Genomic DNA, 26,923 nt, shown 5'->3' on the forward strand with positions numbered 1-26,923 from the left:
TCTCACTAGGTAATCTAACCTTTGCTTCTTCTAGCTGTACTTATGTCAAAAGGTAATCCCGTTTAGCTTTAAATCTTCTGTTTGCTATTCATAACAGCACCAAATCTGTAAACCTGGGTCAGGTAGAAGGTACTCAGTGCTCAAAAGTCCTGCCTGCTCCCTCTAGCCCAGGGTATTTACCTCCGAAACGGGTATAAATATGTGGTAAAAATTTGGCTTATGCATCCCAGCATTAGTGCTCCCCAACATTAACATCATCCCAGGAACAGAGCCCATCCCTCTGCCTAGCATACATTTCTTAGGCACTCCTAGGTCTGAGCACTCTACTGGTAGGGCTCAGAAGTTGCAGGAAAATTGGTAACTGGAAAAGCAGAACTAGCAGGGCTAAACAGAAATAACAAACTCTCACAAAAGTTAATTTCAAATGTGTAAAACAGAATCAAGCACCATCAAGAGTAGCTGGCCAAGATACAAAGCTATTAAATGGTCCCTTATGGTCTTTATGGAATGGAATTCTCCCCTATCTAATACTCCTACTGGGGCCCCTCCTAAGCCTTTTTACTTCTGGTAGCCATTGGCCCATGCAGGGTTAGCTCATGCAAATAATTATGACCAGTAATATCAGAAAGTAAAGGCCCCAAATCACATTGGCTTCTAGGATTAGAAGCCTCCAGTACAAGAAGTGGGGATTGAAAATGGAAATCAGGGGCCGGCGAGGTGGCGCTAGAGGCAAGGTGTGTCTGCCTTGCAAGCGCTAGCCAAGGAAGGACCGCGGTTCGATCCCCCGGCGTCCCATATGGTCCCCCCCAAGCCAGGGGTGATTTCTGAGCTCTTAACCAGAAGTAACCCCTGAGCATCAAACGGGTGTGGCCCGAAAAAAAAAAAAAAGAAAAGGGAAATCAGCCCCCCCCCACCAACCTTGGCGGGTGCCCCGCCCTTTAGGGAAGTTGTCACTGCTTTGGCCCCACCCTTAAGGAAGTGTCACTGCCTCGGCCCCACCTCTACCCCTACCTCACGAATCATTGGTGTTATCGTAGCGGAAGTCCAGCCCTCAAGGACTCTTCTTCCCCTCCCACTTCCCATCCTATATAAGGGGGTGACGAGGGACCCACGAGGTCTTTGGTCCCCTTTCTATTCTGGGGGAACTTTGACCCTGGCCATTTGACTGGTCAGTATTAAAGCACTTTTCAAAGTATCTGCTGGAACTCATCAGCCTCTTCATTTCTCTGCGCCGGGTAACTAAATTAGGACTTCCGGACCTTTCAGGAAGAGTGCAGGAGTCACACCATGTCCCCAGTGCCATCTGGTAGATTCACACACTGGACATTCCAGAATTAATACCCAGTAGGAAGGTCATTCTGTTGGTATATTTTTGATCAGAATAAAGCAGCCAAAGCTTCACTCTAGAGCAATGTCAGGTTCAACAAGCTGTGGATGAAGGGAGGAGTCCTCTTTCCTCAGCAGTCAGGCACAGGGCAGAGGAGACCAAATGGATCTTTCCTACCCTGAGGTAGGACCCCACAGGCTTCGGTGTTTAAATCATGCACTTGTGGATCCTCTTACTCTCAGAGGCTGGAAAGTAAAGGCTAAGGCTCAGCTGGTGAGACCCTCTTGTCCTCACAGTCCTCTGTGGTGTGCGTCTATGGGGAGACCGAGGGGGCTCTCAGGGATCTATGTAGACTCGCATTTGATTTCTCTTCATTTTTATAAGAAATGATGGCGTATTGACCCTGTCTGTCTACTTTATAGTGAAAATAGGTCCAGATATCAATTAGTGTATAGCTATCAGGAGGTAACCCAAATAATGTCCATGACAGACAGGTAGGACTAGATTTTCTCACACTATAGAGTACATGATATTCCACTGAGACACTCACTCGCTGACAGCTACTTGCAGACTTTCAGCGTCATACCCATGAGACCCCTGACCCTTTGACAATGGGACCTTCACTCTTTAGGTCCATTGCTTCTCAGAGCCAGTCATCTGTTGTTATAGGTTCTCTCTGCCCTCTAGTGTCTACATTGTGATACAGCAACTGAAAGGTTTCAGATGCTGATTCCAGTGTTTCTGATAAAGGCTTTTTCCAGGTCTTTAAAACAGATACCACCAGGCTGGTCTGTAAAACAAGCAACACCACCACAAAAATTAATGTTTTTTTCTCCTTGGTATCATTAACTATCAAATAATTATTAAATTAGAATTAACTGTAATTTAGAAGAAATTTACTGACCAAGGTTTACTATTATTACTTGATAACACACACAGCAGATGCTATGATCCACTTGAGAAGTCACAGATTTAATTTCAGAAAGAATCCCAAGCAAGAGATGGACCCTGCAGGTGAAATTACTTGTGAACAGTGGGTGAATGTGGAGAAGCTGAAGCAGGTAGGTTATGATACAAAGATGTCAGCCCAGTTTCAAACCTAATTCCCAAAGCAACTTGACTACCTTAAGATGCTGTGCTAGTGACAATGATACTGAGGCCATCAGCCTTAAGGATCACAACTGACTTACTCATGATTGAGAACAATACTTACTTGTGACTTTTGTACTCATGAATATGAAATCCAACTGTAGTATTTCAGGGGCCAGAGCTGTGGCATAATGGTAGGGTGTTTGCCTTGCATGTGAATGACCTAGGATGAACAGCCATTGATTTCCCAGCATCCCATATGGTCCCCGAAGATAGGAGCAATTTCTGAGTGCATAGCCAGGTGTAACCTCTGAGTATCACCGGGTATGGCTCCAAAACAAAAACAAATCAAAAATCAATTGTAGTATTTCAGCAGTTAGTAGTCAATAGCACATTTTGGTTGTTCTGGTTTGAGAAAAAAAAAAAACCTGTGGCCTGAAAAACATGAGCCCCAATCAGGCTGCAATGCCTGGTCCTAGATTACTTTCTCTGATAATGAAACTGTGCTTGTTTCTTATCTAGGATGGCTAAGCCTAGCCAGTGTCCACAGGCTATTATAAACATAATATGAGCAAAGGCCAAAATTAATCAGAGAGTGATGGTAGGTGTATGTGGATACAATATCCCAGAGCACATCTAAGATGGTGCATCCCTTCTGCCAAGAGAGAAACCCTTCATCATCCAAGCCCAACAAATATGATCAGAGGAGTTAAGTATTTGACCAACAGTTCACCTTGACTATAGCTTTTCATGGTTCAAATTTAGCCCAAATTTTAGAACCCTTATATTTTTTAATAAATTATCTTTATTTAAACACCATGATTACAAATATAATTGTAGTTGTATGATTACAGTCATGTAAAGAACACCCCCTTCACCAGTGCAGGATTCCCACCACCAATTTCCAAGATCTATCTACTCCCCACCCCACCCACACCTGTACTCGAGACAGGCTTTCTTTTTCCCTCATTCATTCACATTGTTATGATAGTTTTCAGTGTAGTTATTTCTCTAACTGTACTCATCACTATGTGGTGAGCTTCATGTCATGAGCTGAGAAGTTAGGGGGAAATAAGGGTTGGGACTGAGGCAGTAAAATATTAGAAATGAGATTTGTAGGGCAGTATCAAGGTCACAATACAAGATGAATGTTATGGATATATAAAATATATGCATCAATACTATCAATAGGAAAACAAGGAGAAAAAAATTCCAGTAACTGTTCCAACATAAACCAGTACTAAAATGGCCCGCCCTCCTCCCAAAGTGCATTTCCATTAGTGTAGGGAGAGGTAAGGGGAAGCCTGAGGACCACTAAGAGTCCACCTGAACCCACTTCTGGCCATCTGAGCTGGCACCCAGGGAAGGCCTGGAGTCAGGGGGAAAAGACAAGAATGGCTGGGGGCCTGCCAAGCCTCCCAGCACTCCCCAGGCCAGGGAGAAGGACTCTGATATGGGGCCTCCCCAAACCCCATACCTGGCAAGAGCTGGTCCCCAGAATCAAAGAGGAAACCAGAGGCCAGATGTCTGCCCACCTTCCTCCCCATGCACCTCCCCCCTGAAGTACAGAGGGAGGGGGGAAGCCTGAGGACCACTAAGAGTCCACCTGAACCCACTTCTGGCCATCTGAGCTGGCACCCAGGGAAGCCTGGAGTCAGGGGGAAAAGACAGGAATGGCTGGGGGTCTGCCAAGCCTCCCACCACTCCCCAGGTCAGGGAGAAGGACTCCGGCATGGGGTCTCCCCAAACCCCGTGCCCGGCAACACTTGCATAAGCTCAGTTTTTCTGATCTGTTAGTTCAGTGTGAAAATATCTAATTTCAGTTGACAAATCTTCTTGATGCTTAATTTTGCTCCAGTCAAGTCTATCAATGCTTTTTTTGAGCTCCCTGAACATTTTTCATAATTCTACTCTAAACTTCTTATTTGAGAGGATACCTATTTGTTTCCTACTTTTTAGATTATTAGAGGAGCCATCTTGATTTCTATAAATATGGGGGTGTACTGCAAAATTACTCCATTGACAAGGCTGTAGATTGCTTCTTAAAATGTGCAGAAATGGAATTCAGGGGTTACAAGATAAGTGTGGCCGCGAAGTGGAGCGGCAGTGTTTTGGGTGTGGGTCCTAAAGAGGTTACAGTCCTTGGAGTCTAGGCAGGCTCAGCAGAAAAGAGGTAGAGAGCATGGCTGCCGTGCTTTATAAGTCTCTGGGTACCCAATCACACGGCAGAAATTGGCCCCACGTGCGTTGGGTGGGGACATCTTACCGGGTGTGGGTCGTGAAGAGGTTATAGTCCTTGTAGTCTAGGCAGGCTCAGCAAAAAAGAGCAGAACCCTTATCTTTATGGGGTGAAAGGGACATATCCTATATTATCTTGTCTTCATTAATGTCAGTAAGAATTTGGCTTTTATTATATGGCCTAGTTCTTCTAGATTTTTCACCTACTTAAAACATTTTAATATAAGTAAATTCAATTTAAATGTTGCATAGAAGTAAACCCTGAAGATTTCCCCCTTTTGGGCTTTAATTTCTTGTATTTGCATTTAGTTTGTTAAAGTTGATGTATGACCTCAATATAAGTAACCTGGCTAATTGCAGCAACTATACTCAGTAGAGTAATAGGCCTATGTTGCTGAGAACAAGTTCATGTGAGGAAAACGTAAAAATGGAAGGAGGTGTAAGTGCCTTAAAATCACAAATCAGGCAATAACTTATATATTGGGAAATGTTCACCCAAAATAAAATCTCTCTTAAATTGTTATATAAAGACCAATCTTATTTGGCCATGCTATTGAATGCATTTATTTTTATTTGTAATTTAAAATATTTTTAATTATTTATTTAAAGAAAATGTACCACATTGTTGACATAACTGATGATAATACATTTGTTTCAGGATGACAGAAAGCAAAGTTATTAAGCAATAGAAAGAGAACAGAGAATTAAAAAAATGGAAGAAGGGGAGAGATTTCATTAGCAGTTATATTTGTGAAACTTACTGTATCACTTATAAAGTCATTAATGCAATAGCTGAGGTTTAGTATGCTCCCATTTTTTTCTCCAGAGATGGGAAATACATTAAAAAAATGCGTTTGTGTGGCAATTGTTGTTTGAGTTGGCATGACAAAATATGGAAGAAATTGGAAATAAACACCTAAAAACAGGGAGATCTTACCCCCGAAGCACTTTGGCATAAGACCAACTCCAGGCTCCAGGCATACTTGGTTGTCCAACCCCCTAGTCATTCTTGGTAGTCAGCTTTTCAGTTTCATAGTAGTTGCTGTCAGGTTTCTGTAGTTATAGATTCAGGTTTCTGTAGTTATAGATTCTGGTTTCTGTATAGGTCCTGTGTCGAAGACTGGGTGGTGTGTTATGTCTTCTGGTCGGTCTCTCCATCAGTTAACATTGCAGAGAATCCTGCCCTAAAAGCTGACTATTGCTGTTGCCTGGTTGTCAGGGTGATGTAAGAACTGTTTTTGGAGTAAGTCAGGGCCTTCCTTGGTAGAATTTATGTTCCTGATGCTCATGCAGTGTTCCAACATTCATCCCTTTGCCAGTGTCCAGTTCCTATCAGCAATCACCCCAGTTTCCATTTCTCCCTCTCTCTCTTCAGTTTGCCTATATGGAAGTCTGTGTGTGTGTGTGTGTGTGTGTTGTGTGTGTGTGTGTGTGTGTCGCTCTTTGTCTCTATCTGTTGCTTTAATCATTCTCTCTTAATTTTATTTATACAGTGTGGTTTTCAATATTTTACTGAAAATATATGAAGCATATCACTTTACCTCCTTTCAGCACTCTGTTCTTTTTTTTCTTTTAGATTCTTTTTATTTTTTTATTTTTCACAGCATTATTTATGGTACATAGTGACAAAGAATGAGTGGCACTGTTGTGTATTTGTTGTAATATTGTTTTTGCCTGTCATCCCACCTGGATCTTCCAGGTGGGGCTGATTAAGGAAAGAAATAAATAGCTTGTTGGGTAGGCATAGGGGGCTCTTTTGCCGAACTGATGGATTGTTCGGTTTGCTTTTTGGAGCTGGCTGCAACTGACAAAAGACTCCTTTTGCAGAACCTTTGGTCCCCTAATCTTTTGCATTCGTTGATTATTTACTCCGGATATTATTATCAAGGTCTCCCCCAAAAGGGGGGACGGAAGAATGGGATTCAATTTATCTTTCTGGGAGTTATTCTTAGACTTGCAGACCATCAACAAGGGGTTTGACCTCCCCCGACAGGGCACTCCCACCCCAGTGCTGTCCTCACTCCACCCCTGTTTCCAGCATGCATCTCATATCTTCCCCCCCCCACCAGAATACTAGTGCAACGGGTCTCCACTTTATAGCTTGTTGTAGATTGTCTATTCTGTTGTCATTTGCAATAAAAAATATAAAAAGAAAAAAGAAAGAAAAAAAGAAAAAAAAGGAAGAGAGAGCTCTCTCGATCCTCTCTTGAGCTGGAGGCTAGCTCTAGCTGGCATGGGGTTGGGGGAAACCCCATGTGCAAGGCCTTCTCCCTAACTTGGGTGCGCTGGGAGCCTTGATAAGCCCTCAGCCTTCCCCTCTTCTGCTCCCGACCTCCAGGCCTTCTGGGGTGGCAGCCCAGCCGGCTAGACAAGGTGGGTGTCGGAGGGGTCCCTCCTGGATGGGGTCCCAAGCTTTCCCAGTCCTTTCCTCAGCTCTAGGGTGAGAAGGGCACAGAGTGTAGGAGGGCAGATCCTGGCTTCCGGCTCTCTCTCGATCCTCTTGAGCTGGAGACTAGCTCTAGCCGGCATGGGGTTGGGGGAGACCCCATGTGCAAGGCCTTCTCCCTAACTTGGGTGCGCTGGGAGCCTTGATAGGCCCACAGCCTTCCCCTCTTCTGCCCCCCACCTCCAGGTCTTCTGGGGTGGCAGCCCAGCCAGGCAGAAATGGTTGGTCCTAACTTGGGGTGTGCTGAGATTTGCTCGGTTGCACTAAGTTTGTCACTGGCAATTTCTGACCACTCTGCATATAGTGCATATGCACTAGCCCCCGCGCGCACTGTATGTATTAAGAGTATTCCTTATCTTTATGTTATGTTTTGCGTATCCAGAATGTCCATTTTGTATTCTGCCCTTTCCCAAACCCCTACAAAGCTAATTTTTACTCCTTAACTCTCTCACCCCCCAAACATCACTAACCCACATTACTCTTTTTAACTTCAGTATTACGCAATCCTAATAACAGACCAAAGCCCTGTATTTTGTGTAACAACCCTAAACTGTTTCAAAAGACATAAAATGGACACGTATTTCTTTAGAATATTTTGTGTTTTTTCTCTGACAACTATAAATCTTACTAATATTCTCTTGTACAATGACGATTCTAACCACTTTTTATCTTCTCTTTATAAGCTGTTCAACAAGGAATTTTGGTGAAAGAGTCCCCCAGTTTAATGGTTATTATTGAACCATATCATGGGGATTGGTGGACTTGTTCTTATGGCCCCCATATGCACCCATAATGCCACGTGGCAGTGCTCCTTTTTTGCATAGGCACATTAAAATGGGAAAATACTATACATACAAATAAGAGCCTATCTAATAGAGATTGGAATACACAAATCTTGTAGTGCAAAGGGACCTTACACCCTGAACATTGACATAATGACCTGGCACAGGCCTCAGAAGAAAGGGCATTTTCCATTCACCCCTGAACCAGGGAAGCCATCCATGAAGCATCCAGGTTTGTCTATAACATCACCTGGAAGCAATCCTCTACCACGGAAGATCCCACCACTGCTCAGACATCCACCTGCTCAAAGGAGACTCCCCTTAACACTGAGGAGACTTAACAACAACGACCTGCTTACAGGACAGGGCTTCCTGCATTGCCCTTTAATGGTGAGGTGAAACGAGAGGACGCTCCACATCCTGACTTCAATGTAGGATATGCAGATTCCAGGATCTTTAATACAGAAACATGATACCAACAACAGAGACTGTGTGAAAAGTGTGTTGGCACTTTGGACAATGTCTTGGATTGGACGATCTAACTTGTTGGAGCCTAGAGTTGGTCTTATGCCAGGAAACTTCAGGGGTAGGGTCTCTTTGTATTTAGGCCAAGGTTATTTCTTTCCATGTCCCTCATATTTTGGTAGGCCTATGCAAACAATTGCCACTCTAACACCGTTTTTACTGTGCTCCTTTGATTCTAATCCTTAAAAGAAAACCACTTAAAATTTGAGGTTAACTTAAGCTAATATGCATATACATGGAAATGTAAAAAATACTATGCCTCTAATGTTTAAGGAGTTACGTAAGTTTTATGGCTTTAGATTGCCTTGTGTGCTGTTAAGAAATATTATAATGTGTTACAATCTGGGGACTTGAGGGACAAAGTAATTATACATGGATTCTGTTTTATTTATCTTAATGTTCTTTGGCTGAAAGTTCAAAGTTAAGATATCAGCAAGGGGACTTCTTCTGAGAATTATGTTATGGATTGTCCTTCCACTGTAACTTTACCTTGTCCTCTTTCTTTGCATCTTTGTTCTCATAATTAAAAATTAAAAAAAAGGAAGAGAGAAAAAAATGCACCCGGCTAATGAGAAAAGAAAAAAATCACCAAATAATAACCACAGGAGTGAAAAGGGAAGAGAAAGGTGGAGGAAAAAAGGAAAATAAAGTAAAAAACTAACAAATCAAAACAAAACAAGAAGGGGTGCTGCAGTGGTAGAGTTTGGCGTTCCCTCAACATTTTTTTTTTGTATAGGCACAGTAAGCATTGGGGGAGAATGGGAATTCCCGTGGCCTAGGAGATTCAGGTCTTCTCCATCCTTGAAACATACCATCATTGAATCAACCCCTGGCTCCATAGGTGTTCATTACTTCATCCCAAGGGCTTTGTATGTGGCAGTACTCTGTTCTTGTCCATAGGGATCCTTTCCACCTCTCATTGACATAGTGGTCCATGAATGCTTTTTTAAATATATTATTATTTTTTATTATATCTTTAGTTAAACACCATGAGTACAAGCATAATTGTAGTTGGGTTTTAGTCATAAACAGAACACCCCCCTTTACCAATGCAACATTTCCATCACCATGAATGCTTTAATTCATGACCATATAATTGTAGAGGGAAGGGAACAAGGATGACAGCTCCAGTCTGCTTCCCTTTAACTTGTCTGTTTGGGCAGAAGCACAGGGGATTCCTCAGTGTCCTGCTGTTGGCAGAACAAAGCTGTGTCACTGAGATGGATTTTACTTGTGTTGTCTGAGGTGGAACAGAGACTTTTATGATTCTATAGCTTTCTGCTTCACTGAGTTCCCCCAAAGTCTTCCTCATCCTCACTCAGATAATAAACACAGCAGAGCAGCTGGGCCCCAGCAGGCAGGGAGGTTTGTGTTCAAGGCTGAATCACTGTGGGAGGAACATATGTACTTTGAAGACAGTAATAAACTCCAAGATCCTCAGGCTCCACCTTGCTGATTTTCAGTGTGAAATCTGTCCCTGACCCACTGCCACTGAACCTGTCTGGGACCCCTGAATAACGATTAGAAACTTTATAGATCAAGCCCCTTGGAGGCTGGCCTGGCTTCTGATGGATCCAGTGCAGATAGGTGTTTTTGTCACTATGTAGGAGGCTCTGACTAGACCTGCAGGAGATGGAGATGGTTTCTCCCAGGACGACAGGCAGGGAGAGCGGATTCTGGGTCAGCACAACATCCCCACTGGATCCTAAAGCAATGAGAGAAAGAATAACAGGTTACAGAAGAATTTCAAAAACTATTTTTTTGTTTCCTTCTTATATTTATTTGATACAAAATCACTACGTGGGAAGGAGGTGTTTGATTTTCATCCATATCACTGAGCATTTTATTTAAAAAGAGGGAAAATAATTCATAGAGAGGGGGCCTTGTGAAATCTCCTAACTTTCTCCCTTTCTCTGCAACAAGGAATCACAGAGCACAAATCCTTGCTTTTTCTAAAGCTTCCTCTCTAACAGATCTGAGTGTTCCATCCCCAGTCTCAAGGTAAAAGTTGCAAACCTTAATAGCAGGTATAGTCCAGCTAACCCTGGAGAGCAGTGGTGTTGGCCTCCAGAATCACTCTTGATACCTTCTCATTAGTTATCTCCCCTCTGCCCTTACCTGGGATCCAGAGCATCAACAGCCCCAGGAGATGAGCAGGGAACTTCATGTTGAGAAGTTGAGCTCAGTAGTCCTGAAAACACCAGAGCTACCAGTACTTTTATCTCAGAATTGCAAGGGAAGTTCCTCCCTAGGGACTCTTATGCAAATAACTGGGTGACTGAAACTGCCTTGAGGAAGTTGAGGAAGGATTCAACCATGCACTAAGGACAAAGTCTCTGCAATGTTTTCTATGGTTTGAGTAAGAGCAGTTGAAAATATATGCAAAATAGAATAAAGAAACATATTTCAGTGCTTTTCTGTTCCGTTTCACACTTCTAAATTCATATCAATTGCTTAGGCATAGTTTATTTTTAGTATAATGATATATTTCCATTATAATAAGAAGTTTTTGGCAGAAAAATAGTAGAGTGAGTAGGGCTCTTGTCTTGCACAGAACTCCCTGTTCAATCCCTGGCATCCCCTAAAGCATATCCCACTCTAGCACTGACATAATTTATCCCCGGGTACAGAACTGAAATTAAATGCTGAAGATTGTTGGGTCTAGCCAAAAAAAATAGAAAAAGAAAAAAAAATTAGACAATGAGAAAAATATAAGATAAATCGAAAAAGGTTTTACTTGGGGCTGGCAAGGTGGCGCTAGAGGTAAGGTGTCTGCCTTGCAAGCACTACCCCGGCGTCCCATATGGTCCCCCCAAGCCAGGGGCAATTTCTGAGTGCTTAGCCAGGAGTAACCCCTTAGCATCAAAGGGGCGTAGCCCGAAAAACCAAAAAAAAAAAAAACAAAAAAAAACAGTTCTACTCATTTCTTTGATTATATTTAAAAGAACCAAAGTAGTATGTTTGGCATTAAAATTCTTAAATTCCTTTATTAATTATATTTCTCAGAATTTTGTTGGATCTAATGCAACTATGAGTGTCCATAAATTGCACTGTATTTTTATGAAGTAATGTGATGATTATTTCTTCAATGTCTATTAACTATAATACATGAGTTTTTAGAGTAGCAGACTGTGCATCACAAATGTATAAAAGCCATGTCAAATATATGCTAAAAGTAAAAATAAATGAAAATAATAAAATAGAAACCCCATAACCAATATAAACTGTTCTAAAATGTTCAGTTTAATAGTCATTTGTATATTCACTATTGATATGAACTCAGAATATTTTAAAGTTCTTAAATGCTTCTCTATCTCTTTTTCTCATAATTTTAACTAATATTCTGTCTCCAGCCAACCAACAGAACTCCTACATAGTCATCTATAAGCATACTTGTACTTCATTAATATAAATTGAAGTAAGCAAATTTTGATAGTTCTTTACTATTGTTCCTTTCTTGATTTAATTTATTTTTGCCAATTGTTTTTTTTGGTTTTTTTTTTTTAGCCCTCTGCCCTTTCTGTATTGGAATTACTATTTCCAATTGTAACTCTGAAGTACTTAAGCTCAGTTTAGGTAAACTAGATATAAAATACATAGGTCAATTCTATTTTCAAGAGAGCACAGGTTCTCGAAGAGCAAGGACTGATTGGTCCTGCTGTACAGGTCTTCCAAATGCGTCTTTCTGGAGTTTGAAAGGCAAAAAAGTGAATCTGGGTGCTGTCCAAGGAGAGCCTTGCACTGTTGATGGCGCCACCTCTGGATGTTGCTTCCTCGATAATGCATTCTTTTGTACCCTCTTCTTTTCTGAGGGTTCTATGCTTCTGGGGGAAACAGTTGATGTTTTCCTCTGGGCAATGCCTTAGTTTCTTTCTCCAAAAACCTCAGGTTATAACGTATGTGTTACATGGATATTGTCTTAATAGCTTTGAGCTATTTCAGAGCTAGGAAATCTCTGAAGTTTTATTTTTTTCCAAAAGTACTTTTCCAGGGTCCCCTTTGCTATCTGCCTTCAACTGTATTATCTTATAAGTATAATGTTAATTTGGAAATTTTAACTACTGTTATGAAATGAAAACCCCACATAAGGAAAGAAAAAACAGAATTCAGTGAAGAAAGAAAAAAAACATACATTAGAGAAGATAAAATAGAGAAATATAGTAACAAATCAACTACACCCATAAAGTTTTGGAATAAAATCAAAGTCAAAAAAACATTTTTAGCTTATCTAACTCAGGAACAAAGAGTGAAAGCTCTAATTACATTTCAAAGAGGTTGTTTTGTTGTTTGATTTGGGGCCACATTCTGCGATGCTCAAAGTTACTCCTGGATCTGGGTTCAGGAACCACGCCTGGCATTCCATCAGAATGCTGGGAATAAACCCAGGTTGGCCTTCTGAAGGCAAATGCCCTTTCACACTATGCTATTTCTCTGGCTGCAAAAGGTTTTTTTTTATTTTGAACCTTATCAGTGGTTTGCAGGTCTTACTCCTGGCTCCGTGCTCAGGGATCACACATGGGTAGGCTCAGGTAACCTTATGCAGATATGAAGTTGCAGAATCTAACTGGATTCAGCTGCCTCCAATACAGATGCCCTAACCCTGTATTATCTCTATGACTCGCATGTTATTAAAATCAATTTAGAAAGTGAATACATTCTCTATTTCAAAACAAGAAATAATTATAAACAACTGAACTACAGTATATAAATGACCTAAATTAAATAGACAGACTTCTGAAAAGTTCAGGTGACCCGTCCCCCCAGTTGCCCAGCACAGAATAGTGAAAAAGGCACGTGCTCAGCAATTGCAAGGAAGTTCCAATTTAATCTGATCGATCAGAGGTTCGAAATGTGCTCAGAGCAGAGCAGAGGTTGCGAACCCTGAGGTCTGAAATCAGGGGGTTTTTATACAGTTTTCAGGTGGGCTGTGTTATTCTTACAGCGGAAACAGGAATGGGCTTTGATGTAGGAGAATCCGGAGATTTTTAGGGTAGGTGTGAGCAGGGACCCAGTCTTTGAGTCTCCAAGTGAGCGGGACCCAGACTTCAAGTCTCCAAGATGTTTTCAAGACGATTAATGCGGGGTCTGTAAAACCATGGGGAGCCAGCAAATGGATCAGCACCTGTAGCTCAGTAGATAAGAGACAAGCAAGTAGTTAACATAACTCATTGGTCTGTTAGGATAAATTGAGGGGAGGGTGAGGGGGGAACATTGCATTGCATGAGAAAGAGACAGACAACTCCCATCAGGAATGTGTAAAGGGGGAAAAAAAGGAACAATCTTAGGGGAAAATATGTTTTTCACTTCTTTCACTTCTAGTAATATACAGTCTAAGAAGAATAAATAACAGCAACAACAATAACAACAAAACAAAGCTAAAAACACCATAAAAAGACCTCTCTATATAACATGAAACATGGTTTAGTAACTGCTGAACTTCAACATGTGTCCAGCTGTCCTCCCAAATCTTTTTGTGATGTTTTGTTTAGTTTTTAAGCCATACCTAGTGCTGCTCAGGGCTTACTCCAAGCCCTGTACTCAGGGATACTCCTGGAAGACTTGGGCACTAAATGAGGTATCCAGCATTGAACCCAGTTCTGTCATATGTAAGGAAAGACCTCTACCCCTTATAGTATCTTTCTGGCCCTCTGAAGTCCCTTATCTTGCTCTCCTCTTCCAAAGATTTTTATTTACAACCTCACTGTTGTGCAGTGAGAGAAGATCAGGGTAAAATTTCAGCTTTCCTGTTTGTGGAACTTAGTGATCCAGAGTCCAGTGCACCTCTTCATGCTCTCTACCTCTGTCCAGACAAAGCTGTGTGACTCACCAGATCATAACAATGTGTCTAAGATAAAGCTAAGTCTCTCATGGTCTCAGAGCTCTCAGCCATTTTTGATTAAATAAAATATAAAGCATAAAGTCCACATGTTGGGTGAGGCTACCCAGGCATCGCATGTGTAGCCCCTTCTGTGTGGCGTCAGTGGAGAAATAATTCACTAACAGTCAGTGAAAGTTTCATCAGAGTCAGCTCGCTTTTATTCCAATGCCCTGTCTGCCATATGCAGTCTCTGCACCATGTCTGAGTAACTCCTGTTTTTTTCATAGCAGCACCTTTTATATCACTTATTCAAAACCTCAAATTCACAGGCCCATCCAAGGTGTGGACAGGTCTGACTACCCAGGTGTGATTAACATCTCAAAAGGAAGCTTAGGCAATAGCCTGGGGGAAGGGATACCTTACAAGCCTTGATCAACTCTATGGACTTTGCCAACTTTACCTCACACACAGGCTCAGTAAATACACTGTGTTGCTTCTGACACAAACAACAGGTGTTTATTTATTAATTTTAGTTTAGGGTCACATCCTGTGTTGCTCAAGACTTTCTCCTGACTCACCTCTAAGGGATCACTCCTGAAAGTGCTTGGAAGGCCAATGGGCTGCCAGGAATTGAACTCTGATTAACTGTATGCAAGGCCACCACCCTACCTGCAATCTCTCATTATCACTATCACTAATACTATCACTGTGACCCATGCAAGTACGCCTTTAGACATTTAATATTTTTCCCTCGGAAATATATACCTTACTTACTCTGAAATCTAAGAACTTAAGTTGATAAAGCATCTAATAGTGTCACAACAGCAAAATTATTTTCAAGTCAATGATGCTGGAATGAGGGTGAGGGAATGTACAGAAACCCCTTTAAGCCATATCTACAATCTTCATTTACGTCACAGCTTATCAGCATCTGACTGAAAAGGAGCAGCTGGAGCTGTCCAGCCTCACACAGCTATTTCTGGGTGTTTATGTTCTGGCTTGTATCACTGTGAGAGGTAAATTTTTATTCTGTTAACCATAATAAGTGACAGCATCTTTAGATTTTTAGGTTGCTAATTGTGAGAGTGAAATCTGTGCCATATCCACTGCCACTAAATCTGGAAGGGATCCCAGATTGCAAGTTTGTTGTATAATAGATCAGAAGCCTGGGAGAGTCTCCAGGTTTCTGCTGATACCAGTGTAAATTATTGCTAATGCCCTGACTGGCCTTGCAGGTGATGGTGACATTCTCTCCCAGAGATGCAGATATGGATGGAGACTACGTCAGCTGGATATCACCCCTGGCACCTGAGAGAGAAGGAAACACTCATCATCAGCATTCATCACCTTTAGTTTCTATCCCTGAACCCATGGAGCACTAAGCCCAGTGAACCCTAGTTTCCCTCCTTACCTAGAGCAGCAGGAAGCTGAGGAGCTGCACAGGGACAGTTATGTCCACTGTGTATCCTGATTGGGACTGATTCTTCACACAGTCCCAGTGTTTTTGAGTGTCCTGGGCAGGAAACTGTGAGACTTGCAAATGAAAGAGGCTGGGCCTGCTAGGCAGACAGAGGGGTAGAGGCGTTTTGTGAAAGCAGCACAGCGGAGGGAAGGTGGGTTCATGTCCCTTGGGGAAATAGAACTTTGCCCTCAGAGAACATGCTCGTTCAGGGGATACAGTTGGGCACGTGTTTCAGTACTGAAGCAGAGTGTCTTGTGGTGTACCCCTGATTCAGGTCACTACTTCCTGTTACTTCAGGAACAGATTAATCAAGAGACAGACATATTAAGACACTCTGTAGATCGTCTACAGAGATCTATGATATCTCCTCTATACACTTTTAAGAAAAACTAGGTTTTATATATAAAAATGATATCCCAGTATTTTTCTACATTCTTAAGTAATAGTATTGTTTTCCAATATTTTATTGATTTATGTAGGCACACAGACCTGATTGTCACTCTGAACAACACTCATTCATCTGGGCTGAGCCCAGTTCAGGCCTCATGGAGGCAAAGCTTTTGTGGTGCTGCAGTGCCAGGAACTGTCAAGCCTGTACCTAGTGGTGCTCTGGGCCATGAAGTTCATGGGCTCTGACTTGACCAGCACAGACATTGCTAAGCTATTAGCTCTGTCACTGATCCCAGAGATGTGTCAGGTGAGAAATTGCCATTTAAACCAGATATAGGTATGAACAGAAAAATAGAAGAGCACAAAGAAGGCTGTTTCACCCAAATGCATTTTGTTTCAATTTCTTACACACATACATAGATTCCTGTGCACTGCTATAACTATTTTCTATTTTCTCATAACAATGCTAACTCCTTAGCATCACTGGAATTGGCACAGTAAACCAAATGAATCTCAAATAGAAGAACAGAGAGACCTGTATTGAAAGAAAAGGTTATAAAAAAATCTGAATATGGTTCATAAATGAGCTAGAAAATAGAGAGATTGTGACATTTCCACTGATATCTCCTTGACTTCTGCATCCTCTGAGATTTATAGCTCTCCCTCTGCCGTGGATCTGAGGTTAGGTCCCCTCCACATCTGCAGAAATTTGTTTCCTTTTCAGCCCTGTCATTTCACTTCTTAAATTCTCTTCATTCTTTTCTTTTCTTCCCTGAGCTGACACATCAAATATATCCTCATGGGCTGGGGGGACAATTCTTGGACACCAGTTCCTTATGGAATATACTGTGTTCATTAACTGGTGCATTCCTCAGCCACTCATTGCTTGCTATTTTGAAGAGATCAAAGCTCTCAGAGAACAGGTGAAGGACATGGTGTCTCAAGGAAAATGGGGTGTTGAGATTTCGGGAAAGGGCATACCAACAGTGTTGATATTCTTAAATAGTAGAAGGAAAAGTCTAGGGGTAGCAAGAGTGACCATGTGGTTTATTAGACTTAGTGCAAGGTAAAGAGTAAAAGGAGAATGAATAGTCTGGGATGGAGCATTGTTCAGTGCTGTATGAAAGGAGTGAGCATCATATTATAGAGGAGCCATCCCACCACCCAACCATGCCACAACTGCTTCACTCAGAGTGTGTCTGGGTACTGCAAATTCAACTATTGGTTCATAGATCCATGGTTCACCACTATTGAATTAAATAGTCCACACAAAACCCACATGACATGCTAGCTGATAAGTGCATACACAGGACACATTACTCAAATATCCTGCAGAGAGTGAGAGTTCCTCATGATGAGGCAGGTAACAGAGGAGACCTACAGTAGACATAGAACTTGAGAGGAGATGGTTTTCTCTCCTGCACTCATCTGGGCTGGTGCTATCCTGGTGGTTTCTGTCAGGGGCCTCACAGTCTGCTGAGTGAAAGGCTGGAGCCTACCTAGGCCATTTTCATCCTCCCACCTGACTAAGAGATGGGCTGAATAATTCTGATAGGAGGCATGAAGCTGGGTTGACAAGTTCCCAGAGGACTCAGGAGTCCTCAGCTTCCTAGTGCTCACTTGTCACTTGAGGAGAAATTCTTTCTGAAATTACTTGCTTTCATCTCATAAGGATCATCGCTACTACTCCAGATGACATTTCTCTCTTCTGAATCCTGGTCACCTGTGAGTCATTTATGCTCAACTAGTTGATCAGTTTATGAAACCAATGAATCAGTTCTGTTTTTGTTTTTCAATACTGACCTGGTGATAAGATATTACAGTACCTGTTTTTTAGACCGTTGAAGTCTCTAGCAGCATTATTGGGGATGAGAGCCTGAAATCTTAACTTGCTATATCACAAAGCAGTCAGTAGATGGCAGACAGCTTCCATAACTGACAAGACACAGAGACTGGATGAGTAATAGTGTCCCATTGTCAGTAGGGACAGGGGTCCTCTGGTATGATCTTAGTTGTCAAGTAACTTGTCAAGTTCACTGCATTATGAGTAGATATACAGTACTTCCGGTCTTCTCTAAACATTATTGGGGTCCCTCTGATCCACACCATCCCAGTTAGTACATGACTTTATTTTACTGTGTCTCTTTATAGTCAAATATGATAAACCATAACATAATGTAAAATGAGGCAAAGGAAGAAAAAGTGATGAGAGCATAAAGAGACTTCAAGGACCTCTTCCACCCCACAGACACGATCCTTGGGAGGCCTGTGTGGATAAGGTGAGAGAGGGGCTCCCAATGACAGGAAGAGGGTCTTACCCAAAGGGACTGTTGATTGTGTTCAAATGTATCAAACTGATTGAACTCCTTTCTAGATATTCATGGAAGGGGTATCCTATTGTTCTTCACTTATGCCTATGGGTCATAATTGGTCACACAATTATAACCTCTTTGTTTTCCTGGAAAGGGCCACTGTCATTTTCAGCTCCATACAGCATGACTTTGTCTCACTTTGAAATGAGGCAAAGTCAGGACTAGAGAAAAAAATACAGATGGTGAGATATATGCCTTAAATCCATAGATCTATACATAAATCCTTAATCCCAAACACCATTGCAAAATAAAAATATATGAATTGTGAGATCACCCCAGGCACTGTACTTCTGAACCTCAAAGTCAATTCTGAAGAAGCAGGGTAGCAGCAATGAAATAATGGTGATTTAAAAAAATGTTTAACCATCTCAGCTGCCACTGTGGGACACCAGTCTCTGTTCCTTAGAGTCTCCTAGTGCTGAGATGTTGAGATTCCCATTCTTTTTGCTCTGCTGGCTGGGGTGAATACTGGCTACCTGTGACCCCTGTTCATCTCTACTTTTTTCATCTTCTTTATCTTACCTTGATTTTGTTCCTTCTCTGTACACTCTAGCTCTGGAGCATGCTGCCACACTTTTATAAGACATTTTTTTCCTTTTCACTTAGTGTGTATCTGTACAGTTGTTGTTTTTTCTTTTTGTTTGTTTGGTTTTGGTTTTTGGGCCACAACTGGTGCTCAGGGGTTACTCCTGGCTATGTGCTCAGAAATCGCTCCTGGCTCAGGGGATTATATGGGACACTGGATATAGAATCCAGGTCCATCCTGAGCCAGTCACATGCAAGGCAAACGCGCTACCGCTGTGCTATTGGTCCAGCCCCAAATTGTTCAATTTTTAACAAAATATTTCTGTTTGGGGGCATACTAGGTAGTACTTAGCTCTTACTCCTTGTTCTGTGATAAGGACTACAGAATGACTGGCATACTTGGGGACTCTATGAGGTGCCAGAAATTGAAATGACAGTCCAGGTACATGTCTGCTTTCTTTTCCCTCTGACCCCCTAAAAGAAGTTTCATGACTTCAATCAAATCCTCAAATGTGTTTACAAGTTTCTGTGTTGTCTGATATAGTCTTTTTCTGGGGCAGAGAAAGCAAGCAGCAGGGTCTTGACTCTCAAGGATACCAGAGGACACTGCTTTTCAGATACCACACTGGTGCCCTTATGTGACCCCCAGGAAGAGCATCTTGTCTGAAGGCAAAGTTCTGCTTCCCCTAGAGCACCCAAAACTCATGGCTTCCCTCAGTGGTGTTGCTCCCACCTTTCTGCTTGCCCAGCATTCCCATGTCCTTGTCATTTGCAAGTTTCACAGTCCCAGGCAGGACATAGAGTGGACATGAGGGCTCCTTTGTAGCTCCTCAACTTACTGCTGCTCTGGCTCCCAGGTGAAGAGAAAAACCTGGGCTCACAAGAGCTTAGCTTAAGGGGAAGGAACTGAAGCATGATGGATGACAATGAATGAATGTTTGTATTTTCTCTCACAGGTGCCAGGGGTGATATCCCGATGACCCGATCTCTAGCTGTGTCTGTATCTCTGGGAAAGAAAGTCACCATCACCTGCAAGGCTAGTCAGAGCATTAGCAATTGTATGAATTGGTATCAGCATAAACCGGGGGAAGTTCCTAGAAGACTGATCTTTCTGGCCACTAATTTACATAATGGCATCCAATCCTGGTTCAGTGGGCAGTGGTTTTCTTTCACTCTCACCGGCAGTAGCCTAAAATCTGAAGATGCTGCCACTTATATCTGTCTACAGTATGATAATTTGCCTCTCAAGGTGATGTAGGCCAGAACATAAACCTCAGACATGAGCTATGTGCGAGTGGACAGCTGCAGCTGCTCTTCCTGATGACTCTGTTGGGGACTGTGACTTGTTTGAGGTTATTTTGCTATACTTTCTGCCTTAGTTCAGCCTTTCACCTAAAGGCTACATGCAGTCTTGCTGTAAGTTTTTGAGCTAAAGAGAAAGGAATGTGCAGCTGCAGGATATAATTAACTCTAGCCCGGAGAAGAGCAAAGCTGCCTGGTACCGTTATCAGAAACTAGGCCTCACTCCTTAAGACCACATTCCGGAGTGAACTAGGCTGTTATCAATAAGTGTATGCTACATTGTCTGTTCAAGATCACTGAGGCAAGCACATCTTGCACCACCTCCTGATAGTCAAGCAATTAGGAATGCAGCTAGAAGGTCACTAGAAATTTCCATAGAAACAGCACGTTCATCATAACTTGAAGGTCATCCAGCCCCTAGCCCACTGCCCACTTCCTTATTTAGAGCATGATTTACTTTCTTTGTTCCTTGAAACCTGAAATATATCCTTGCCTTGTATGGGCCTTCGCGCCAAAAGTATGACTGACATCACCTTTGTACTGCCCCCTTCTCCTTCACTATATAAGAAGGAGCTGTAGTCAAATAAAGTTGCCTTTGAGCAGTGAGACGCTGCCTTGGGTCTTTATTATTAACCTCTCTCAGATTTTTACAGGTGTGGTTGTTCTTCTACCCAGCAAAATAGGAGTGCGGTTGTCTGAGAAGTCTTCCCAGCTAATTCCTGCTGGCCGGGCCCCCCTGGGGGGCTTCAGGACCCCGCATTTTGGCGCCCAACGCTGGGCTCGAAGACCACCGCCACACCCCGAACGACTACAGGTCGGCGAGTCCGGAGCTGTTTCGTAAATCGCAGGAAATACCTCATCAGGGTAAGCGTTGAAACGAGTTAGCCTTAATCAAAAATTTAAACTGCAGTTTTTCCAGTCGTTCTGATCGCCGCCCCTGATTGGCTTTTGGGGCTTCACCCATAGGATCCGCTACCATGGGTGCCGCATTGAGTACTGAGCTTAAATTCATTCGAGATATACAGTCTGAATTGAAACGCAGACATATAGAGGTTACCAAAAAAGATATTTGTAATTTTTTAATGTTTGTTCATGATGTTTGCCAGAAATCTAGTGTTCCCGGGCTCCCTCTCGCTCTGACTCTGTCTCTCAGTTTCCTTCCTCTTCTGACCCTTCATCTTTACTTCTGCCACTGCACCCTCTATGCAAAATCCTAAACAGCCCTTCACTTCCCTAGCTTCAGCTCTGTCCCTGTTCCACCAAAACCTTTACTCCCCTCACCACCCTCCCCTCCTTAGCCAGCAATTGCAACAATACAAAGCCTTTAATTGGAAAAGCCTCAAAGAGCCGTTTCAAGCCGTAACCTCCTATGGCCCCCAAGCCCCTTACACGCTCTCCTGCTTAGAATCTAAAAGCTGAACTCTTTGTCTCTTGGGAAGTTAACTTTTTTTTCCGCTGCAAAGCCCTTGCAGATAGGCAGGAATCCTGATCTCTAAGCTCTTATAGCTGGCCTCGCCTCTTTTCATACCTTAAAGGTACAGCACACACTTTCCAGGTCCCAGCTTGCCAACATGGCTCTTGCTGCCCTCTATGCCTGGAAGTCGCTCCCCAGAGCCAGCATTCCAGCAGCTCCCCCACACGCGGCAACAAACTGTTGCTGCTTTCTCCCTCCCCCCCCTTTCTGACTTGAGTTCCCAACTCACCACAATTACATCCATGGTGTCTCACCTCTCTAACAAACTTGATAATGCTCTTAGCTCAAAAACCAGTGCTACTACCTTTCCTGTCTTTCTCCCTAATGGAAAAAGTCTCCCCCCCCCCCTCCCCGCCTGCTCAGCAGCCTCCGCAGCTACCTTCTCAAACGCCTCCCACTGATCCCCCGCACCCCAGGGGAAAAATTCTAAATGCCCAAGACGCTCAGTCCCTAACCATGGCAGATTCCCTCCTCTCACCGCTCCCCCTCTTAAAGCTATAGAAATGAAACTACTTGGCCAAATTAAAAATCTTAAACAAATCTTAAGCCTTCAAAAACAGGCTGCTTCTCTTAATTCACAGGTTTCTGCCCTTCAGGCGTTCCCCCCCCCCCTCCTAAATCTATAGTTGTCTGTCCTCTGCCCACTGAATTCCACGGCCAGGCCCCCCTCTTGAGAATTCAAAGGAACAAACTAATAAAAGTGAGGCTGAGTGCCATAAAACAGAAACTGCTGCAGTGCCTACAAAAAATTCTAAGGGCACAGTGAGCAGGATAATTACAAAGTATCATCTGCTAAGCCATAAAACCTTGCGATATCTACACTTTGCTGTTAAAACTTCTGAGCCTAATGTACCCTTTACTCAGTACATTTTGCTCAAACCAGTCCTCAGCCTCCTTCAGCCTCTTTCCTGCCAGCCTTGGGAAACAGCCAGCTCAGGCCCTGCCACTCCCACTTTAAGCCTTCCAATTCACCTTGAAATACCCAATCTTTGTTATTCAAAAGAAATCTGAAAAGTGGCATCTCTTGCATATTCTCAAATCAATTAATAAAACCATGATCCCCATGGTGCTTTTACAACCCAGACTCCCCTCTTCGGTTGCCATTCCCTCTAATTCCAATAAATTAGTAATTAATCTTAAAAGATTGCTTTTTTTTTCTCTATATCATTACACCCTGCGGACTGTAAATAATTTGCCTCTAGCCTTCCTGCTGTTAACTGTGCTGGCCCCTCCCCGAGTTATCAGTGAAAAACTCTGCTTCACCTTGTCAGCCCTACACTTCGTCAGATATGTGTTATTAAGTTTAGTGCATTAAGTGGTGTAAAGTAATTATTAAAATATTAAAAAGCAACAGGAAGATAAGAGCAATAAACTTTTTTTTTCATGCCTCTCAGAAAATTTTAGAGCAAGGTCATAATTCTGTCACTTTACAGATAACAAAATGTTGGTAAAAGAAAAACTTCTTTGTGTTTTAAAATCCAAACGAACACAAAAGTGTTAAATTTAAGTCTTATATTTCTATTAAAAGTTTTATTTTAATTTTTAAAGTATTTACAAAATTATGTGAAAAATAATGTGGTTAGCCTTTTTAAACAATATAGTTAATTTAATGCACAGTGAACACCTAGGTGTGCTTTATAGTACCCTTAGTTTTAACTTTGTGCTACAGCAATGGTTGTTCTTTATTTCTGCATTGAAAGAACTATTATTTTAAGTGCATTCAAAATATCAGCACATTATACAAATCTGTATATTTGTGTCGCAGTGAAAAAATAATATAAATGAAAAATATATTATATATAATTTTATAAGTAATATATAAAAGTAACTAAACTTTATAAGCAAATTAACTAGTATTAAATACAATTTTAGTCTTAAGTTCTAAGTGTGTAAATACATCAGATGTCTTTAACTATATTTTATAATAATCTAAGCATTTAGTTAATTTAGTATATAATATTTTTTACAAATTATTCACTTAAAGTCTTCATAGTAAAAACAGTTGTTTGTTTTTTAAAATCAGTTTTTATACCTTTAATAATCATAGTTCATGCTATTGTGTTTAATCATAAAAATTTTAACACTTTATTGCAGCTGTCTTACTGTTCTACTGCAAAACCAATTTAAAGAAAACCTATTCATTTACAGCAAATCATTTCATACTTCCAAGTAGAGACTCCTTCTACAGTGCTCATTAACCATTTTACTTAATGTTTTAAACTTCAAATTAATATTGTTTTAAAAATGTTTTGTGTTAAATCTAAACCTTAAAATTTATTTTCAGCAAAGTTCCACTCCATCTACATTAAGTACTTCTCAAAACTAAAAAAGTTTTTCTACAAAAAATTTTTTTTCTTCTCACAAACATGCTAACTAAATATTTAAAAGCGCTTGTCAATTTTTTATAAATAAGTCTTAAATCAATCCTTTTGTCTGTTCATGTGTCTGTTGTGATGAATGAAAGTGGCCACAAGTGTAAAATGTTGTGTTTAGTGTTGTTTTGTTTTGTCTGTTTATTTGTTATCTCTACACTTTATAATAATACAATTTTTAAAGCCTTATCCATTTTTCAAATTTCAATTAATTTTTTCAACCTGGTTCAGTCTGGTCAGTTCACAAACTGGCATCTTGCAACTAAAAATCATGTGTTAAAAATTATGTATTAAGCTAGCTTTGTCCTTCTAAGAACATGGCGGAAGGTGTGGGAGATGGCAAACCCCAGATTTCTCAATGGCCATCGGGGATAACTTTTCCCTGGAGAATTTCTGGACTTTGCAGTCACCCGGCTTTCCTGTTATGTGTAAGTTCAGGCCTATAGAATATGTATTTATAGCTAAAAAATAGCATCCAGCTTTAACATAATAACTAGAAGTTTAAGAAAAATCCTTTATATTCAGTTTAAAAAAATTTTTTTTAATTAGCAATTGTTAATTATAAATTTTCTTTTATGCCAAAGTCTAACAGAGGTCAAATAACATTCCCGTGGTATTCAAAAATAACTAGTGTAATGTAAATTGCTAATGTTTTCTGCCTGTAAACCCAAGCCAAAGGACTAAGTAAATTCTTAATTTTTATATGAAGTAACCATTTTGCCTCCTGCCAAGCTGTTTTCTTATATACCTCCTGCTAGCCGCCATTCCTGCAAACCTGTTTCTAACTGACTCCACCTTTGACAATGCTGAATTAGACACTCTGCCTAGCTGCCTTGGATGCCCACCACTGCCACCAACAACCTCCATTGCAAACAAGTCACGGTCGTGGAACTTTGCTTACTCAAACCATATATGTGCCCCCCTGTTCTACAATCAGACATTTGCAATCAAACCATTATTGTTAACAACTCTTCCATCTTCATTGAAGCCCCCAACTCCACTTATTTTGTTTGTTCCACTGGATTTTCTCCCCATATTGTTACTGAAATGTTTCTTGCTTATCATGATTATTATGTTTTAGCTTTGTTAATGCCTAAAATAACCATCAAACCTGTTGGTCCGGTTTCCACCTCGAACCTCATCCTGCAAATGGTCAATGCCTCTGCCCAGGCACTCTCTAACACCAGCTATGAACACTGTTCGATCTGCTATTCACCGGTTTTGCCGTTTTATGAAAGCATCACAACGTTTAAATCTCCTATCTACACCAATGACTCTGAACTTCTTCTCTGGAAAGTTCAGCCTCAGCGTCATTAACTCACTGTTGGGCAAGTTGTGAGCTACGAACTCTGCCTTCTGGCCCATCCTCCTCCTCTCAAGTTATTTTAAATCTTATAAATGCCTCTGCTCTAGCCCTCACAGACCCAGATTATGAACGCTGTTAGCTTAGCTTCTCTCCTCAACCCCTACTCTTATCCTTCCGTCTTTCAACAACGTCGCGAGCCCTTTACAACTGTCACCCTTGCAGTCCTCCTTGCTGTTGGCGCCACTACTAGTGCTGGCATAGAAATTTACTCCCTTGTTTCCACTCAGTCCAATTTTCGCATTCTCACTCAGGCTGTAAAACGAAACATTAATGAAATCAAACATAGCTTACAATTTCTCACTGATACTGTTAGTTCCCTTGCATATGTTGTGCTTCAAAATCGTCATGGTTTAGATCTCGCCCTTATGAAAGAGGGGGGAGTCTGTGTAGCCCTTAAGGAACAATGTTGTATTTTCAAAGACAAAACTTCTGTGTAGCCCTTAAGGAACAATGTTGTATTTTCAAAGACAAAACTGGATTAGTTAGGAATAGCGTTCAACACATTGGTGACGGTATAAAAGACTTCCAAAAACATTTCGATGAAGAACAAGGTTGGTAACAGGGTTGGTTTTTCTCTTCTCCTTGGATACATACATTACTGTCCACTATTTTGGGCCCTCTTATTAGCCTCATGCTGCTCCTTTCCTTTGACCCATGGGCTTTCCGCAAACTTACTGCCCTTGTTAAAAACCAGGTAGATGAGACGGCAAAAACCTCTGTTCAAGTTCACTACCAACAGTTAACCCAACGTGACTCCTGTGAAAACTTGGCTTTTGTCACCAAGCCGCCCTTCCAGCCACTAAGTTTTCAGGAGATAGAGCGCATAGCTAACAAACGGAGCTCGCTCCGGTACTTGTGCTCTCGGCTGTGGAGATACCTACGACGGGTTTAGCAAGGTCCCAGTTAGGACACGGCCCTAAAAGGCTACAACACATAATTCGAATCTCTGTGCACACCCACGGCGCTTGTAGCCACCTTTTAAATGCGGCTTTGGCCGTGTCCGACCTGGTCAAACCTTGTAGCCTAAGACACGGTTCTTCCACCCGTTCACAACTTTCCTTCTTTTATTAGAAGAGAAAGGGGGAGATGTTGGGGACTGTGACTTGTTTGAGGTTATTTTGCTATACTTTCTGCCTTAGTTCAGCCTTTCACCTAAAGGCTACATGCAGTCTTGCTGTAAGTTTTTGAGCTAAAGAGAAAGGAATGTGCAGCTGCAGGATATAATTAACTCTAGCCCGGAGAAGAGCAAAGCTGCCTGGTACCGTTATCAGAAACTAGGCCTCACTCCTTAAGACCACATTCCGGAGTGAACTAGGCTGTTATCAATAAGTGTATGCTACATTGTCTGTTCAAGATCACTGAGGCAAGCACATCTTGCACCACCTCCTGATAGTCAAGCAATTAGGAATGCAGCTAGAAGGTCACTAGAAATTTC

General features: G+C 41.7%; 1 non-coding gene and 1 gene segment (V, D, J or C); one reads left to right on the top strand and one right to left on the bottom strand.

Annotated features, from left to right (window-relative positions):
- Window positions 1-9,780: 9,780 nt before the first annotated feature.
- LOC126024184 (immunoglobulin kappa variable 2-24-like) lies at window positions 9,781-10,574 on the bottom strand. The segment is given in 2 exon segments: window positions 9,781-10,112; window positions 10,526-10,574. Coding segments are annotated over 2 exon segments (381 nt in total).
- A 12,785-nt stretch (window positions 10,575-23,359) lies between these two features.
- Window positions 23,360-23,489, top strand: LOC126025397 (small nucleolar RNA SNORA22). The gene has a single exon (XR_007501404.1). It is a non-coding gene; the product is annotated as a small nucleolar RNA SNORA22 (small nucleolar RNA).
- The last annotated feature ends 3,434 nt before the right edge of the window (window positions 23,490-26,923 follow it).

This window comes from Suncus etruscus, chromosome 12, assembly GCF_024139225.1.
Source record: "Suncus etruscus isolate mSunEtr1 chromosome 12, mSunEtr1.pri.cur, whole genome shotgun sequence".
Taxonomy (NCBI): Eukaryota; Metazoa; Chordata; class Mammalia; order Eulipotyphla; family Soricidae; genus Suncus; species Suncus etruscus.